The 18146-nt window shown below is 39.2% G+C and overlaps 1 protein-coding gene across 4 annotated transcripts in view; it reads right to left on the bottom strand.

The window, feature by feature from the left end:
• Positions 1–18146, bottom strand: part of ARHGAP10 (Rho GTPase activating protein 10) — a 322216-nt gene that overhangs the window by 125580 nt on the left and 178490 nt on the right. For all 4 annotated transcript variants that reach the window (XM_061191611.1, XM_061191609.1, XM_061191608.1 and 1 more), the window contains exon 14: positions 1992–2066. In XM_061191611.1, the coding sequence (XP_061047594.1) occupies positions 1992–2066 (75 nt within the window). The remainder of the gene's footprint in view (positions 1–1991; positions 2067–18146) is intronic.

Here is an 18146-nt window from a genome sequence, read left to right on the forward strand (position 1 = left end):
AGGAAGAAAGGAAAGAAACATCTTAAGGTAATCTTAAATTCATTAGGAAATGGTGAATAAATCTCTTTCGTTAAGAGCTAAAGTTTGAGCTGGTAACACAAAGTAACAAGAAAATGATATTAATGCTAATAAAAATCCAAAGTTTGTGATTGACCATCTTAAATTCATACTAGGAATTATTTAGAGATGAAGTAAAATTAATTTATCCTGTGCCATTCCCTTAAATGCATTACTTAATAAGAAAACAATAAGTCAGTATCTTTCCCTTGTGTCAATTCTCTAATTTCCTCTGATTGCAGAATGATATTACTGAAAACACAGCATTTCTTTTTGCCAGCAGCTTAAGTGAGGTTGTGTCATGCTTGTGTCCTGGACTTCTCTACGCTGAGCCTCACGGAAAGTGAAAACAGTTTTCCAGGTCATGAATTTTTGAGGGTTTAGATATTTTAAACACCTTGCAAGTTCAGAACTGTCTTGGGACATTTCCCATGAGCAGAGGAAAGTACCACCCAAGTCCAGGGATGCTGATGATCATATGGTTTTTATGAGTTTAAGAACAAATTTGGAGACAGCTTAACACCTCAGGGTGACCACAGGGACACCTGCTTGTTTGAGCTGCCCTTGAACATGAATGAGAAGATAATAAAATAAAGCTAGGATCCTTATAACCAATTCACTGCCAAGTGTGCCTTTCAGCCAAATCTCCCTTTCTGATACCAACAGAGTCTTCCAGTTCTAATCACCATAACACCATCTTGGAAATGAGAGTAGTGTTTCTAATTTTAAAATTAACTAAAAGCAGATGCTGTCGTCCCATTAAACTCTGCCAGCTGCTACTGAACCACTGGCAACCTGAGTCTATTTAATTTGGAGCCCACTAATGGTAAAAAGGAAAATCTGACTGCCAAAATTGCATACCCAAGTTAAACCAGAGAGGCAGAAAATGAAAACAACTCATGAAAGCGAATGTATTCTAATAAGGCTCTCCAAGTCATGACGAGGCATTTTTCCTGTGGTTAATAAGCTAAGAAAAGAGTTGTTGCTTATTAAATCCTGAATTCAAACGCAGCCAAACAAGCAACGCTATCCGTAACATCCCTGCTGATTTTATTCATCTCGGTTTATGCTTCCTCAAAGTAAGTCTTTGCGACAATGCTTTAAGATGCAGACAGGTTTAAATGCACCGACAGAGTACCTGAGGGCACTGTTAATATTGATTAATTAAAGGGAGATATCAAATAAATTAATATTTAGCAAGGTCATAATGACAGATCGGTTTGACACACAGGCCCTCAAGCCTGATGAGTTATCTTCACCCCCCCCCAGGAGGCAGCCTGCTTTGGGGTCGTGGGGGGTGGAGGAGCAGGGCCTCTTACAGGTGGCACTGAGCTGACAGCAGAGTGTAATGTAAAAGCGCTTTGTCATTCACATAACGTCTGGGGTAATGAAATGAATTCACTTTCTGGCTTCCTCTTGTCTGCGATGCCAAAGAACACTGTGTTATCAGCACAGATGGAGCAGGCATGGTTCTGGAGAACAGCCTGGTGCAAACTACAAACAAGCCACTGTGCATACCAATGAATCCCTGAGAATCAGACCCTTGCTGTTGAGTGACAGTTGTGGAAGCTCCAGAAAAATGAGCGAGTCCCAGTGGTCTTGTGCAACCAAATGTACTGTCAAGACTTTGGACGGGCAATTTGGAAGCCACGCAAATCACAGAGGGCTGGCTGCTACTCCCCTGGGAGAAGCAAGCAGGAGAAGACGTTCACCCATCAGCTGCCTTCTTTTCTTCCTCCATTTCTTAGTAAGGGGGACCTGAGCAAACACTAACTGACTTCTCCGAGCCAACTGTCTCTGCTCAGGAGAAAAGGACTCCAAGACAGCAGAAGAAAAGAATGGATTCCCAAGTTACGTTACTATGAAACACTGAGTTGCAAAGACAACGAACATAAACAAACAATGCATGGAAAATGATTAGAAAAGAGGCATACCCATCAACATACTCAGAAGTCTCTGGACCTTTGAACTCACCCCCACAACTCTGTACAATCCTTGGTCGTTTATACCTATTGGAAGAGACGAAATGTTAGCAAATACGAGACAGTCAAATCTGAAAAGCTGTCAACAAACAGTGGCACTCAGAATCCTTGCTAACTCACATTAGCAGCATTCCTGTTGCCTATAAAAACAATGTTTGACAAAAGTGAGTGTTTACCAACTTGCCTTAGCAGCTTGGTATTCATGAGTTACGGTTGGAAGATAATCTCATAAAACACTGTTCCAGGAGGACAAAATGTAAGGAGTCAGTGGTTATGAAAAAAAAGTTGATTAAGTAGTACTCACACATACCAATGCAATTTGTAAAGATGCACGGCACCTTTCATGTTTCTTATGTTTACCTATTCTTGAGATTTTTCTTGAAAAGTTTTAGCCTTTTAAAAATGATATGGTGCTGATTAGTACACAGGAAGAAACCGTTGTTTGGATGATTCTTGAAGACCATGGAAATCACTCACTCAAAAGTAAAGCAAAACTTGTTTTGTTTGGGGTTTTTTTAAGAGCCATTACATGCACCATCCAGTGAGAAGCACTAAGACTCCAAATGAGATCAGAGGCTGTTTCACTGTGCTGCCTTTTATTTCTTTCTCCTCACTCAGTTTCAAGCTTCTGAAATGTCCTATTCGTCTGTTATTTGCTGAATTGTGTCCCCCAAAATTCATATGTTGAAGTCCTAACCCCCAGTATCTCAGAAGGTGACTGTTTTTAGAACTAAGGTCTTTAAAAGAAGTGGTTAAGTTAAAACAAGGTCATGAGGGTGGGCCCTAATCCAATATGACCGGTATTCTTATAAGCAGAGATCAGGCCACAGATGCAAACAGAAGGAAGACAGTGTGAAAACACAGGGAGAAGATGGCCATCCACAAGCCATGGAGAGGGGCCCTCAGAAGAAACCAGCCCTGTTGACACCCTGTCTCGGCTCTCTAGCCCCGAGAACTGTGCGAAAATAAACTTCTGTTGCTTAAGTCGCCCAGTCTGTGGTACTTGATTATGGCAGCCCCAGCAAACACACACCTTCTCTCTCGATTGTCTCTAGAGAGCTCAAAGGACCAGAAGAGCAAAGGCTGGCCCTTCAGCCTACACAAGACTCTTCAGAAGGCTCAAGAACCAAAGTAGCAGAGAGGCACCTTCATGATGGGAAACACTGACTCCAAGAGCAGAGAAAAATGCAGGTCAGCCCTGCCAGGAGTTGGGAAAAAAAGAAACTGTCAAGAAACACAAAAATCAGAGCTTGAGCCTGCTGGAGGAGAGAAGACCAGCCAGAGCTCACTCCTTCCGTCTCCTACAGGCTAGAAGACCATGTCCAGAGAATTTTAAATACCAGAGGATTTTTTTCAATACTACTCTATTTAAGAAACCTAAAATAGTGGCCTCAAAGCCAGAAGCCAAAAGAGCAAGTCATATTCTGCAAACAAACGTGCCCTATGAGAAGTGCCCGACATACAAAGAGAAATGAAATAAGAATGTTACTTCAGCAATAATCATCACTCTGTGCTGGTAATTACTATCAGATAATAGATCAAGTTCAAATTCATCAACCCGAGAGAAGGAAAGTTAATTGCTAATGCATAATGAAAGGTACAAGGGGGAACTAATGCTACTCAACACAGTTTTTCCTTTTTTAACATGAAATTTAAATAAACCTACTATAAAAGCAGCTTGGAATCGGCACATAGAACACATACACTCAAGTCACGTAGGATTTACTGCTTCTTGTTACATTGTCCTTAAAAGCTCTGGACTAAGGACTTGGGACAAATTTTACATCTATGAACACACACATGACATATAAAAGACATCATATAAATAGATCTGAAGAATATAAACCAATCAACATGCCAAGTCATACGATTCGTATATCCTCTCCAACTTCTCTTCCAAATTTCCCCTTTCAGCTAAAGGGATCACTATTTCTCAACACCAAGTATTAGAATTTTGAAAATTTTCTTTGACTTCCTGTCACTTTCCAAATGCAACAGATCGCAATCTCTGCATTTTCTTCACACTTTGGACTAATCTCTGCTTCTTCAACACGGCCTCGAATTTGATGCCTGCATGTTGAGCATCCCTACAGGGACATACACACAACCATAATCCATTCTGAACAACATCATTTTTTCTACTTTCTATTTTTCAAGCCACTTTGATTACCTTAGGCCTCTCCCATCCCCATTTAAAAGTCATCAGATCCAATCCAAATTCCTCAGCTGAAGAAGCATGTAAGGCACAGACACATAACTCCCCATAAGGGGTCCCACCTCACCTACCCACATTTATTGCAGAGTATTTGTCTTCAATCAGAGCAGACCCCTGACTATCAAATTCATCCTCTCCTCAGGCACAAGTCTCCTCTGACGGGGAATTTCTTCCCCTTCTCTTCATTAATAACTCATCTGCCAAATATTTATTCATCAAATACATGGCAGGTGTGATTCTAGTTGCCCAGGATCAACAGTGAGCAAGATGAAGTCCCATCCAGACCTTCAAATCAGAAAAAAATCCCACCTTTTCTGTCACCACCCACAGTGATATTCCCTTTTATTAAAATTTTTATCTGTTTTGAACTTACATATTCTTTTTTCACCATTTTTTCTACTGAAGCATAGTTAATTTACCATGTTGTGCTAGTTTCAACTGTACGGCAAAGTGATTCAGCTATACATATCTGTGTGAGTATATATGTGTCTATATATATTCTTTTTCAGATTCTTTTCCGTTATAGGTTATTACAAGATATTGACTATAGTTCGCTGTGCTCCACAGTAGGTCCTTGTTGTTTACCTAATTTATATACAGCAGTGTGTATCTGTTAATCCCAGACTCCTAATGTATCTCCCCCACCACCGCCACTATCCCCTTTGGTAACCGTAAGTTTGTTTCTATGTCTATGAGTCTGTTTCTGTTTTTGTAAATAACTTCATTTGTATCATATTTTAGATTCCACATATAAGTGATAGTATATGATACTTGTCTTTGTCTGACTTGCTTCATTTAGTATGATAGTCTCTAGGTCTATCCGTGTTGCTGTAAATGGCATTATTTCATTCTTTTTTATGTCTGAGTAATATTCCATTGTATATATATATATGTGTGTATATATATACACACCACATCTTCTTTATCCATTCATCTGTCAATGACATTTAGATTGCTTCCATGTCTTGGCTACTATAAACAGTGCTGCTATGAACCTTGGGGTGCAGGCATCTTTTTGAAGTAGAGTCTTTGTCTTTTCCAGATATATGCCTGGGAGTGGGATTGCAGGATCATATGGTAGCTCTATTTTTAGTTTTTTTAAGGAAACTCCATCCTGTTCTCCATAGTGGGTGCACCAATTTACATTCCCACCAACAATGTAGGAGGGTTCCTTTTTCTCCACACCCTCTGATATTCCCTTTTTCTGAACGTGACTCGTAATTATTTTCTTTTAACACCTGATCACATTTTAAAACAAGCCCACATTCTGCTATTCACAGTTGCCAAAATCAAAAATCTGAATGCCTGACCTGACATCAGGTTATTTAGGTCTGTATTTTTCCCCACTCAGCATGAATATTCATATGTCACTATGTTAAAAATAGTTTCCACACCAAACCTATCGGAAGACGTTAAATATGGGACAGTATATGTCCCATATTGCCTTTGCTCAAACACGTCCACCTCAGAATTTTCAGATTAAGAACTGTAGACCCCGGGACTTCCCTGGTGGTCCAGTGGTAAAGGATCCACCTTCCAGTGCAGGAGATGTGGGTTCGATCCCTGGTCGGGGAACTAAGATCCCACATGCCGCGGGACAGCTAACTAAGCTCACGCGCCACAACTACTGAGCTTGCGTGCCTCAACAAGAGAGCCCGCGTGCTGCAACCAAGACCCGATGCAGCCAAAAAAATAAAAAATAAAAATAAATAAATTGTTAAATAAAAAAAAGAATTGTGGACCTGTGTTCTTCCTTTTCTCCCCAAATACATAGAGATATTACCTGGAAAGATATTAGGTTAACTTTGATTTGGGCTTTTTTCATTTGTTTATTTTTAATAGCTTTCTCGGTGCCTTGCATAGAATAGTTGAGTATAGAATAGGTATAGCTAGGTTGATTTGACTTGAAATTATTTTAGAACTACAGATACAGATTGGACTTGGCCCAAACCAGACATTACACTTAGGAACTAAAACTTAAATATCCAAGGTATTAATAAACAAAATGAAAAGACAACCCTCAGAACGGGAGAAAATATTTGCAAATGAAGTAACTGACAAGGGATTAATCTCCAAAATATACAAATAGCTCATGAAGCTCAATATCAAAAAAACAAACAGGGCTTCCCTGGTGGCGCAGTGGTTGAGAATCTGCCTGCCAATGCGGGGGACACGGGTTCGTGCCCTGGTCTGGGAGGATCCCACATGCCTCAGAGCAACTAGGCCCGTGAGCCACAACTACTGAGCCTGCGCGTCTGGAGTCTGTGCTCCGCAACAAGAGAGGCCGCGATAGTGAGAGGTTCGCGCACCACGATGAAGAGTGGCCCCCACTTGCCGCAACTAGAGAAAGCCCTTGCACAGAAACGAAGACCCAACACAGCCATAAATAAATAAATAAATAAATAAATAAATAAATAAATAAATAAATAAAATTTTTTTAAAAAGAAAGAAAAAAAGCTTTAAAAAAAAAAACAAACAACCCAATCAAAAAATGGGCAGATCTAAATAAACATTTCTCCAAAGAAGATATACAGATGGCTAAAAGCACATGAAAAGATGCTCAACATCACTAATTATTAGAAAAATGCAAATCAAAACTACAGTGAGGCATCACCTCACACCAATCAGAATGGCCAACATCAAAAAAATCTACAAACAATAAATGCTGGAGAGGGTGTGGAGAAGAGGGAACCCTCCTACACGGTTGGTGGGAATGTAAACTGGTACAGCCGCTATGGAGAACAGTATGGAGGTTCCTTAAAACACTAAAAATAGAACTACCATATGATCCAGCAATCCCACTCCTGGGCATATATCCGGAGAAAACCATAATTTGAAAAGATACATGCACCCTAATGTTCAAGGCAGCACTATTTACAATCGCCAGGACATGGAAGCAACCTAAATGTCCATTGACAGAGGAATGGATAAAGATGTAGTAATATGTACAATGGAATATTACTCAGCCATAAAAAAGAACGAAATAATGCCACTTGCAGCAACATGGATGGACCTAGAGATTGTCATAATGAGTGAAGTAAGTCAAACAGAGAAAGATAACTACCATATGATATCACTTATATGTGGAATCTAAAAAAAGGGTACAAATGAACTTATCTACAAAACAGAAATAGAGTTACAGATGTAGAAAACAAACTATGGTTACCAGTGGGTAAGGTGGTGGGGAGGGGGGACAAATTGGAAGATTGGGACTGACATATACACACTATTACATATAAAATAGATAACTAAAAAGGACCTACTGTATAGCACAGGGAGCTCTACTCAATACTCTGTAATGGCCTATATGGGAAAAGAATCTAAAAAAGAGTGGCTAAATTTATAACTGAATCACTTTGCTGTACACCTGAAACACAGCATTATAAATCAACTATACTCCCATAAATTTTTTTTTAAAAAAATCCAAAGTATTAAAATTTTTTCGGCATATCAAAGCTTACTGACAGGTATCATTATCACAGTACTTTATAACTTTTAACAAAAACCTATAATCGGGTCAAAGTGTTTATAGGCCCAAGGATTTTTTTTTCTTTTAATTTATAAGATTGGTTCTGATCGGCAATAAAGGCAAGGTAAGTGCTCTCAAGTTCACTGACGAGCAGCTGATGACAGTTGTCCCTGGGCAAAGCGGCCAAGGTGAAATCAAACGTGCCTTCCTTCGCACCACCTGCCTCCTCCAATCTCACACAGTGCTGTTACTAAGCATTGCCCACATCTTCCTTGAGGAGAGGGGCGAGAAGTAGGAATGAGTCAGGTTTCATTATCATCTCTGCCTCACTGTTTCCTTCTCCAAACCCAAATGATGCTACCAGACCCAGAGGGTCCGTTCAGCTCCAGAAAACACCTGCCTGGAACTCAGGAACCCCAGTGGGCAACCAGAGGTCCTTGTAGGTGGGCTGGAGAATCAAAAGAGAAAAGAAGATACTTTGAGACAATAAAAAAAAAAATACAAGCAAAAGGGAAAAAAAAAAGTTTTAGAGGGTTGATAAATTCCATTAAACAAAGAAGTGGAGGTAAATGCTGGAGGGACTCAACTGACAAGTCAATGAAGTGAGTAAGAAGAAAACACAGTGGCATTTGGAGTTAAAGGAAGCAGAAGAGAGAAGACAGGTAATTAAAACTCACACACAGGAAAGGCAAACAGGGAGAAGAAGAATATAAAATGAAAGAAAGGAGAAGTTGGGAAGAAGTGAGAAGATAACAGGCTAGAAATTATATCACACTTAATTTCCTGTTAATTTCATAAAAAGTATTGAGGACTTACTATATTTTAGGCACTGAGGTAGAATAAAGTGAACACATAGGGTAAAATTAAAAAGAGAATTAAAATGAAAACAGAGAACAACTTGGGACTAAGTCAGAAAGTCTTTTGTTTAGGAAAGAACATTTTTGGCTTCAGGAGCAGATTCTGTGCCTGAGAGCACATGGTATACATTTAACAAAGAAATTGAATAAACTAATAAATAAACTGAATCAGTAATTGATAAGTTGATGATTGGTTAGTAAAGAGATGTGGAAAGAAAATGAAGAGACAAAAAAGATTATTTATAGCTACAAAAAATAATACAACATTGTAAGTCAACTATACTCCAATATGAAATTTTTTAAAAATTTTTTAAAAAGAAAAAAAATAGATATAACAGTATAAAAAAGTCAGGCTCAAACTGGAACATCAACACGTTTGACGGTAACAGGCACAAGATTATTGCAAAAAACTTTCCAGGTGTATGATTCTACAGAATAAATGATCAGATTCCAGGGGTCTATAAACTAACATTCATTCAGTTCTCATCTAGTAACCAGCAAAGTGCTTGGTGTGAACTGAGATATTTGATCAATATTTGCAGAGGAAGTGAAATGTTTATTTGCATTTGTGCATGTTGACAACAGGTGTGAAAGGTCATTAATGTTCATGTTCACATTCACATCAAAAGTCTGCAATGTGTCATTATTAATGAGGCACATGTGCACATACAAACATGGACATGCAGAAGTACAAATAAAGGTTTACACATCTCACCAGCACTGCAAAGACAAACTCCCCTGTTGGCTATGTAATGAACAAATACAAATATTCATGCATGTATGTGTGTGTATAATAATTTTAAATATGTTTGATAATTATATCTTATATATCTTGAAAGATTATTTTAAATAAAAGGGAAAGAGTATCATATGTTAAATGATTAGGAAAAATTTGTGAGGAAATACCTAGCAACAAGGCTTAAGAATGCTATGCTATATCGCTAATTATTAGAGAAAGGCAAATCAACACACAATGAGGCATCACCTCACACCAGTCAGAATGGCCATCATCCACAAGTCTACAAATAAGAAATGCTGAAGAGGGTGTAGAGAACAAGGAACCCTCCAACACTATTGGTGGGAATGTAAATTGGTGCACCCACTATGGAGAACAGTATGGAGGTTTCTCAGAAAACTAGAGTTGCCATATGATCCAGCAATCCCACTCCTGGGTATATACTGGAGAAAACTCTAATTCGAAAACATAAATGCATCCCTATGTTCACGGCAGCACTGTTTACAATAGCCAAGACATGGAAGCAGCCTAAATGTCCATCGACAGATGAATGGACAAAGAAGATGTGTTATACACTCATATACACACACAATGGAATATTATTCAGACATAAAAAGGAATGAAATAATGCCATCTGCAGCAACATGGATGGACCTAGAGATTATCATACTAAGTGAAGTCAGAGAAAGACAAATATCATATGATATTGCTTATATGTGGCATCTTTAAAAATGATGCAAATTAACTTATTTACAAAACAGAAATAGACTCAGAAACATGGAAAATAAACTTTAGGTTACCGAACGAGAAAGTGAGGGGGGAGGGATAAATTAGGAGTTTGAGATTAACATATACACACTACAATATATAAAATAGATAATCAACAAGGACCTACTGTATATAGCACAGGGAACTATATTCAATATCTTGTAATAACCTATAACGGAAAAGAATCTGAAAAAGATATATATAGACAGATATATATAACTGACTCACTTTGCTGTACACCTGCAACTAACACAACATTGTAAATGAACTATACTTCAATTTTTTAAAAAAAGAAAGAGATACTATAAAAGTCATTCAAAGAAAAGCAATGAAGAGACTCATGAATATTGTTTCAGGTCATAGGTGAATTACAAAAACTTGGTAATGCGTTCCTCTCTTACATTTATAACTAACCCTCAATAAGCACTATGCTTATATGTCTGTGTAAGTATAGTAAACACCTTCCAGTCCATCCACTACACTGAGTTACATAAAAATAAACAGGTTCATACACAAAGATACCCTTCCAAGATACAGGGTGATCCATAATATTTTAAGGTTCTGTCAAAAACACGTGTTTATATTAAATTAGTTTTAAATGTAAGCACATAGAACCAAGAATGATTCACTCTTCCATCAAAGGGACCTACCATTCAACATCATAAATTTAAGATGCTCTATATATAAAATTGCAGAATTCTAAAGGTTTAGAAGAAGAATGCATTATTTTTAACACTTACAATGTATTAAATACTGCAAAAGGCAGTGTAAGAGACCATTTCTAAGCACTGGGACAGTTAGAAGATTACCTATAGCTTTACAAAGATGAGAAGCTCAAAATGATACTGAGTAACATTTTAACCTTTCTAGATCTTGGTTCCCTCATTTAAAAAAAAAAAAAAAAAACGACAGATAGAAACAAAACATATCCTGGAAATAGAAATTTGTTAAGGTTGTAAGATACAAACTATTACAAATTAAGGTTATGGAGATTCTGGAAGCTTCCAGCTCTCCCCTCTCCCAGTTGTTACTGGCAAGTTACTCAATCTGTCTCAACTTCTTTATCTGAAAAATGAGGTTCATGATGGAATGGGGTTGTTGTGAAAATTAAAGGAGATAATGTTTATAAAGCATTTGCATGAGCCTTACATAACAAGCACTCATGAAAATCTTTTTAACTGTAGCATAAAATCAAGATTAATATCAAAACACCTTGGCACAGTACATATAAAAGTCACCCTAACCAAGGCATGTAGTCTACAGCCCACTGTCATAAAATAAAGCATATGTTGGGAAGACAGTCAAAGTTTATTTAATACGAATGACTCATGGAAAATATAAAATTCCTGTTCACCAATAACATTTGGAATTTCTCCCCTGGATGATAATTATTTGGGCGGCAGATAGAAAAGCATTACAGACAGCTACTATCTGCCAGGAACTGATCTGCATTTTCCTTTCCTATGAAGTCTTGCTTCCACTTTCATGTTGGCTTTCCCCTACTCTTTTCATATAAATCCATTTCTGGGCTAGGATCAAGAGCCTCCCTACCAGCAGGCACCTAGAGGAGAGGTCTCATGATTTCATTCACGTGTTCTTTTCACACCCAGACCAACCCAAGGCTGAGCTCAGAAACCTGCCAGCTTGGCACTTCCGAGGCTGGCCGTCACGTGCATGTCCATTCCAGCAGGAGTGAGAAATACCCAAAAAAAGGACAAGGCAAATATCCAATTCCAGGTCCAAGCCAATTTCTTTGGAAGTACTGATAATTTCTGGACTCTTCAGACACACCTAGGCCTGACTCTAAGTCTCATCTTCTCAAATCCAAGTCTCAAATATAAAGAGTGTTTGGTTTATTAAGGGCTACCTTTGTATTAGGGTCCAAATGAACTATAGTATATTCCCAGTACTCCATGTGGCTGGCCTCATCTCCAGTTTCTAGCCAGCACAAGGGAAAGCATTTTTGCTTCAGACCAGACAACCCCTAGACTTGCTATTATTCCCTGTACAACCACCAAGCCAGCAGGCAGGATGCCTAGAGAAGGGCAGGAGGAAGCTGCAAAATAACAGGGAGTTTCCTCTCTCACTAGAAACACTCGGGGTCCCAAACTCTCCCCAGGTGTCGGATGTCTAGCTGTCCCAGGTCTAAGAGATCTAGCTCTGACTCATTCAATGTGCCCTTCCATCTTTCCTCACAGTGTGAACCTTGGGGTAAGAAGCATCTCACAGCCTCTGGACCTTCTGGCAGAATTCAGCATCCCTATCACCACTAAGTTGCTCGGTCACCCAACTCTTCGTCTCATTTTACTTCTATCGCCACAGAGTAATTCTAAGAATCGAAGACCAGCATTCAAATCCCAGCTCTGCCACTTTCAACTTGTCTCTTAAGCCTAATATATGCACCTAAGCCTAATAAAGAAGATATATCTGCTCAACTGCCTACTGAGTTTTGTAGAGATTGGGTGAACTAGAGTACACAAAATACTTGGAAAATGTAAACTGCCATTTATTTGAATTTTAAACATTGTCAGATGCAGGTTCCACACTGACATGAGGTCTGCCACTGAGAGACTTTCCAGGGCATTGCAGAGATTCTCAGCAAAGGGGACACATCTTCCTCGGGTTGATGGTACACCCTCAGGGGTCCATGATGGAGCTGGTCTGGAAAGAGGGCAGGTGTAACTTCAGAATGGCTTCATCCCAGATCGAGATGAGCACTTCAGAGAGTGATACTCAAATCTTCCCTCCCCACTTCCCTTTCCTATTGTCTACAGTTTCAAACCTCCTCTGTTCCTTAAACATTTGTCTTCTTAAAAGATGCTCGACATCACTAATTATTAGAGAAATGCAAGTCAAAACTACAATAAGATATCACCTCACACCAGTCAGAATGGCCATCATCAAAAAGTCTACAAACAATAAATGCTGGAGAGGGTGTGGAGAAAAGGGAACCCTACACTGTGAGTGGGAATGTAAATTGGTGTAGCCACTATGGAAAACACTATGGAGGTTTCTTAAAAAACTAAAAATGGAGCTACCAAATGATCCAGCAATCCCATTCTTGGGCATATATCCAGAGAAAACCATAATCCAAAAGGATACATGCACCCCAGTGTTCACTGCACCACTGTTTACATAGCCAAGACATGGAAGCAAAGTAAATGTCCATCAACAGATGAATGGATAAAGAAGATGTGGTACAGGGACTTCCCTAGCAGTCCAGTGGTTAACTCCCAATGCAGGGGGCACGGGTTCGATCCCTGGTCAGGGAACTAAGGATCCCACATGCCACGCAGTGTGGCCAAAAAATTTTTAAAAAAAAGAAGAAGAAGAAGATGTGGTACATATATACAATAGAATATTACTCAGCCATAAAAAAGAATGAAATAATGCCATCTGCAGCAATATGGATGGACCTAGAGATTATTATGCTAAGTGAAGTAAGTCACACAGAGAAAGGCAAATATCATATGATATTACTCATATGTGGAATCTAATTTTTTAAAAAAGATACAAATGAACTTATTTACAAAACAGAAACAGACTTACAGTTATTGAAAACAAACTCATGGCTACCAAAGGGGAAACGGGGTCGGGGAGGGGGACAAATCAGGAGCTTGGGATGAACACACACACTACTATATCTAAGACAGATAACCAACAAGGACCTACTGTATAGCACAGGGAACCCTACTCAATATTCTGTAATAACCTATATGAGAAAAGAATCTAAAAAAAGAATGAATATATGTATATGTATAACTGAATCACTTTGCTGTACACCTGAAACTAACACAACATTGTAAATCAACTATACTCCAATAAAATTAAAACATTTAAAAATATGTGTCTTCTATTTTTTCATTCATCTCCAACGTCTTCAGAAGATCAGCCTAGAGAATCTCCATGTCCTCATGTTCATTGTGGTTAAGAGCACCAGCTCTAAAAAAAAGTCGGTCTTGGATTTGAATTGTAGTCTGCCATTTCCTAGCCCTGAGACTTACACAAGTCAAATGATGACTCTTCACTTCAGCTCATCGTGTAAAACGGAGACATACCACTGTCTTACAGGGTTCTTGTAAAAATGACACATAAGTGCAACCTCGTTATTCTCTAGTTTCGTGACTTCTTGACTTCTATTGGTTGTTTCTTGGTCCTCCTCATACCTGAATAATCTAGAGCATTGACACTGTTCATCCTCCTCCTTCAAATCTCCCCTTGTGGATTCCTTTACACCACACTCTCTTGATTCTCCTCCTACCCCTCTGACTGTTGTATGTCTCCTTCACTCTTCTTCTTCCTCTCATTCTCTAAATGCAAAGATCCCCACAGATTCTGCCCTTTGCCCCACTATCTTCTTACCTCACCATCCACCTGAAGGATTTTCCGACTATCCAAACTTTGCCTCACTAAAAATGATGCCCATACCTCTCTGGCAGCCTTCATTGCATTTCTGACAGAAACGTCACAGGCACCTTGAATCTGGGATATCCAAAACCAGTCCGTATTCCCCCTGAACCTACCGTTCCTCTTGCATTCTCTGTCTTGGCTAAAGATGTCTTCAGCTACCAGGGCTGGGAACCTTCGAGTCAGTTTTTCCTTTTCCCTTTTGTTTACCTCCTACATGCAACAGGCCACCAGATTCTATTTTTCTGCCAAGTCTCTCTTCCTATGCATCCTTTCTTTCCATTGCCAATGGCAAGTTTAAACCTCCGTGATCTCTCACCTGGATTATTTCTAAAACCCAACCAGTCATCTTTCCTTCTATGCCCCTCCCCCCATCAACTCTACTTCCTGTCAAAGATCTGAACACACCCCTGCTCAGATCTGTCATTGTCTCACCAGTGCCTACAGAACTGAGGCAAATACGCAGCCCAGCACCTGGGATCTGCCACACTCCGGCCTCAACTGCTCACAGAGCATCTTCTCACGTCATCATCACCCACTCACCTCCGCCAGCAACACCCCAGGGTGGGTGAACACCATCTGTGCCAGTATCTCCCTCTGAAGCAAAGAACAGGTTTGCTTGCAGCCTTGGAAAATATAGTGTCTATCTAGAGCAAACGGCAGACACGCTTGCCAGTCATTTCGAAAGAGTCGAGTTTCCTAAGTTCAGAGTTATTCTTCTCCTAAAACACAACCCACGGTGTGCAGATATATCTGAGCCTCTTTGCAGTGCCCTTGGGAACTGGGGCTCAGGGCACCAACACAAAACGTAAAGCACTGGCTACTGAGAGTAATGAACTGTCCTTCACCTTTGATCCAGGAGTCTTGTGTCTTCTACCAGCATCCATGAAACTGTACAGGCTAACTTGTTCACATGAAAGTAAAGTAAAATCTCAGCACCTTCACTATCTTGAAACTAAAGGTTAGATTTAAGAACAGGAACCATACCTTGACCATTTCTCCCTCTGTATCTTTCCTTCAAGAAACAGCCAGAAAGTTCTGAGTAAAGTCCACCTAACATGTACACACCCAGAAGTATTAAGTAGTAAAGTAAGCTGGAATAAATGGGCAGCTAGGGAAGAGTACATTTTATTTTCAAACTCATCATTCGTGTAGCTCAAGTTTAAGTAGCTACAAATTTTTACTTACTTATAAATTAGAAAAGAGACTCAGACTCAAAGCAAAAGTTGGCTGTTGCTATTTGCAAGACTCCTTTTTATCCCTCCTCTACAGAGATCAGAATATTAGAAAAGGTCTACTGGTGTCTCGCTACTGCCACCTGCCTCTCCTCCACCTCAGAGCAGCTGTGGCATCAGGGACAAATCGATGTTAGGCAAAGGCAACCCTGGACAATCTCTCTCTTTTTTTTTTTCTTTTCTTTTCCTCTTTTTTCCTGAAAGCTTGAGATAATCTAAAGCCATCATCTTCCTCCTGAGTCTCTTTTCTTCCTTGCACTCTGGCCATTTAACTGCTCAAGTATCCATAAGGCAGAGAGACAGGAGGTTGAAAGGCAAGCCAGTTAATTTCACTGCTTGTTACAAGAGCCACTTAAAATTACTTGGCTAAAGTGAACTCAGGTGATTTCTTTCCCTATATAAATTACTATTTAAAAAACAAAGTCCCTTAGTGTTCCCAGAGCCTTGCATCAATAATGGGACCACTGAACTGTGACTGGCCTCAATTCATAGATTTATTTCTAAAGAAGCAACTCACATGTACTGAGCACTCAATATAAGCCAATGTCCCAAGCCTCCCTGTTTAATTCTCACAACCACCCTACGAAAAAGTTGCTACCATTATCCCGAATTACACATGATAAAATCAAGACAGAGAGGTTAACCAGCTCACTTGCATGGCTGCAGAGCTAAGAAGTGGAGAAAGAGATTCTGATCAAGGCTGACTTCTGAGTCCCTGTTCTCCAGCTGACGCTAAGAGTGAGTGCCGAAGGAGCCTTACAATAAAATGCCCACGGACCTCATCCAAATGTGAGCCAAACACACAAAACCTCGCATACCTACTCGGGAGAAAGAAGATTTAACCATCTGTCTGTATTAATTTTACACAACCATTCATTTGGAAGCTAATAGCTTTAGATGCTTCTTTGTTCTTAAAACAAATAAGATTACTAATTGAGAAAATTAAAAATCAGTCCCGAACCGCCTGGAGTTAGTATTTCAGCTCCGCATTTGCATTTCTGCAGACACCACAAGACTCTTCAGCTCCCTCCCGTGGAAGACTGTCCTCTGTATCCACCCACACACATCTCACACCCATTCTGATTCAAAAAGAGACAGCGAGCGAGAAGGTCTAGTTTACTTGCTGTAAATTTTCTGGGGACAGCTGTTCTTTATTTTCTTCATTTTGCACATAAGTGGCCCTTGGCAATTGAAGATTAATGTGCAAGCGTAGTAAAATATGTTGACGTCCACTTTGGGCATTTTCCCTCCCACAAAGATTAATACTGAAACTATACATTATCATCTTCTACCGTCTTGAGGCCCCATACAATTCCAGAAGTGCTCTGGAACCAGAAAAATCCTCAAGCCAACTTCAGAACGATTTTCCAAAGACCTAAAACTTTGCTTTCCAAAGAAAGAGAAATTCACTTTTACATGCGACAATTCAGACTGTCACATCTTAGATGTGGCTTCCTACTTCTATCCCATGAATTCACAGCTTGTTACAAAGCTGAATTTGATAACTGACAGCTTGCCTAGACCGACATTTTAATGCCATGCTCTAGAAATTAAAGTGAATATTCAAATTATCCACATATGGAAGAATTTTTTAAGAGAAATTCATAAACAGAAGTGGCACACACATATAGTTTTAAATCATGATGACTATTTAAAGAAGTTTTTAAGCAGAAGAGCCTTACTTTGTTTTTGCACATTTTACAACACATGCACCTGAAAAACACTGTGTCACCCAGTTCCAAAAAAAAGATAAGGTATCGGGCATGGGCGGCAGTTCCTTAAGTTGTTTACTTAAGGAAATTATTCTCCAAACTCTGAAACCTTGAGATTTTTTCATATGTAACACGATGTATCTTTCTATCTATGTCTAAAATATTACCCATAATTCAGAAAGATGCTGACAAATTCATGGAGTGAAAACCAATCCTGCAAGTTATTTGAAAGTACTAATTCCAATCACATACAGAAGAATAAATTCTTTCACTAATCTTCCAATAATTTTACAAATTGTTGGAACACATAATATTGCCAATGTGGCATTTTCAGCAGATCTCTGAATACTCAAGCAAAAAGCAGTTGCTATTGAGTGCTTACTATGTGTGCAAGACATTGTACTTAGAAATGAGAAGAGGCAAGCGAAGGATAAATAAGACATTGTCTCTACTCCAAGGGAAAAGCAAAGTTCCAGAAACAAAATAAATATGTGAGACACAGTTAACAATACCAGGCAATAGAAGTGCCAAATGAAGAACGTGGACATCTCGGGATTAAAACAATCCAGGGGAAGGATGGAAAGAGGAAATAAAGAGATACATTTATGAGTAGTAAAATCTACTATTACCAAAATTAGCTCTTTTGACCTTCACAAACGTGGGTGCGAGTAGATAGTGAGAATGAACTTCCTAGTTCCAGTCTTTTAG

The sequence above is a fragment of the Eubalaena glacialis genome, chromosome 5 (genome assembly GCF_028564815.1).
Source record: "Eubalaena glacialis isolate mEubGla1 chromosome 5, mEubGla1.1.hap2.+ XY, whole genome shotgun sequence".
NCBI lineage: Eukaryota > Metazoa > Chordata > Mammalia > Artiodactyla > Balaenidae > Eubalaena > Eubalaena glacialis.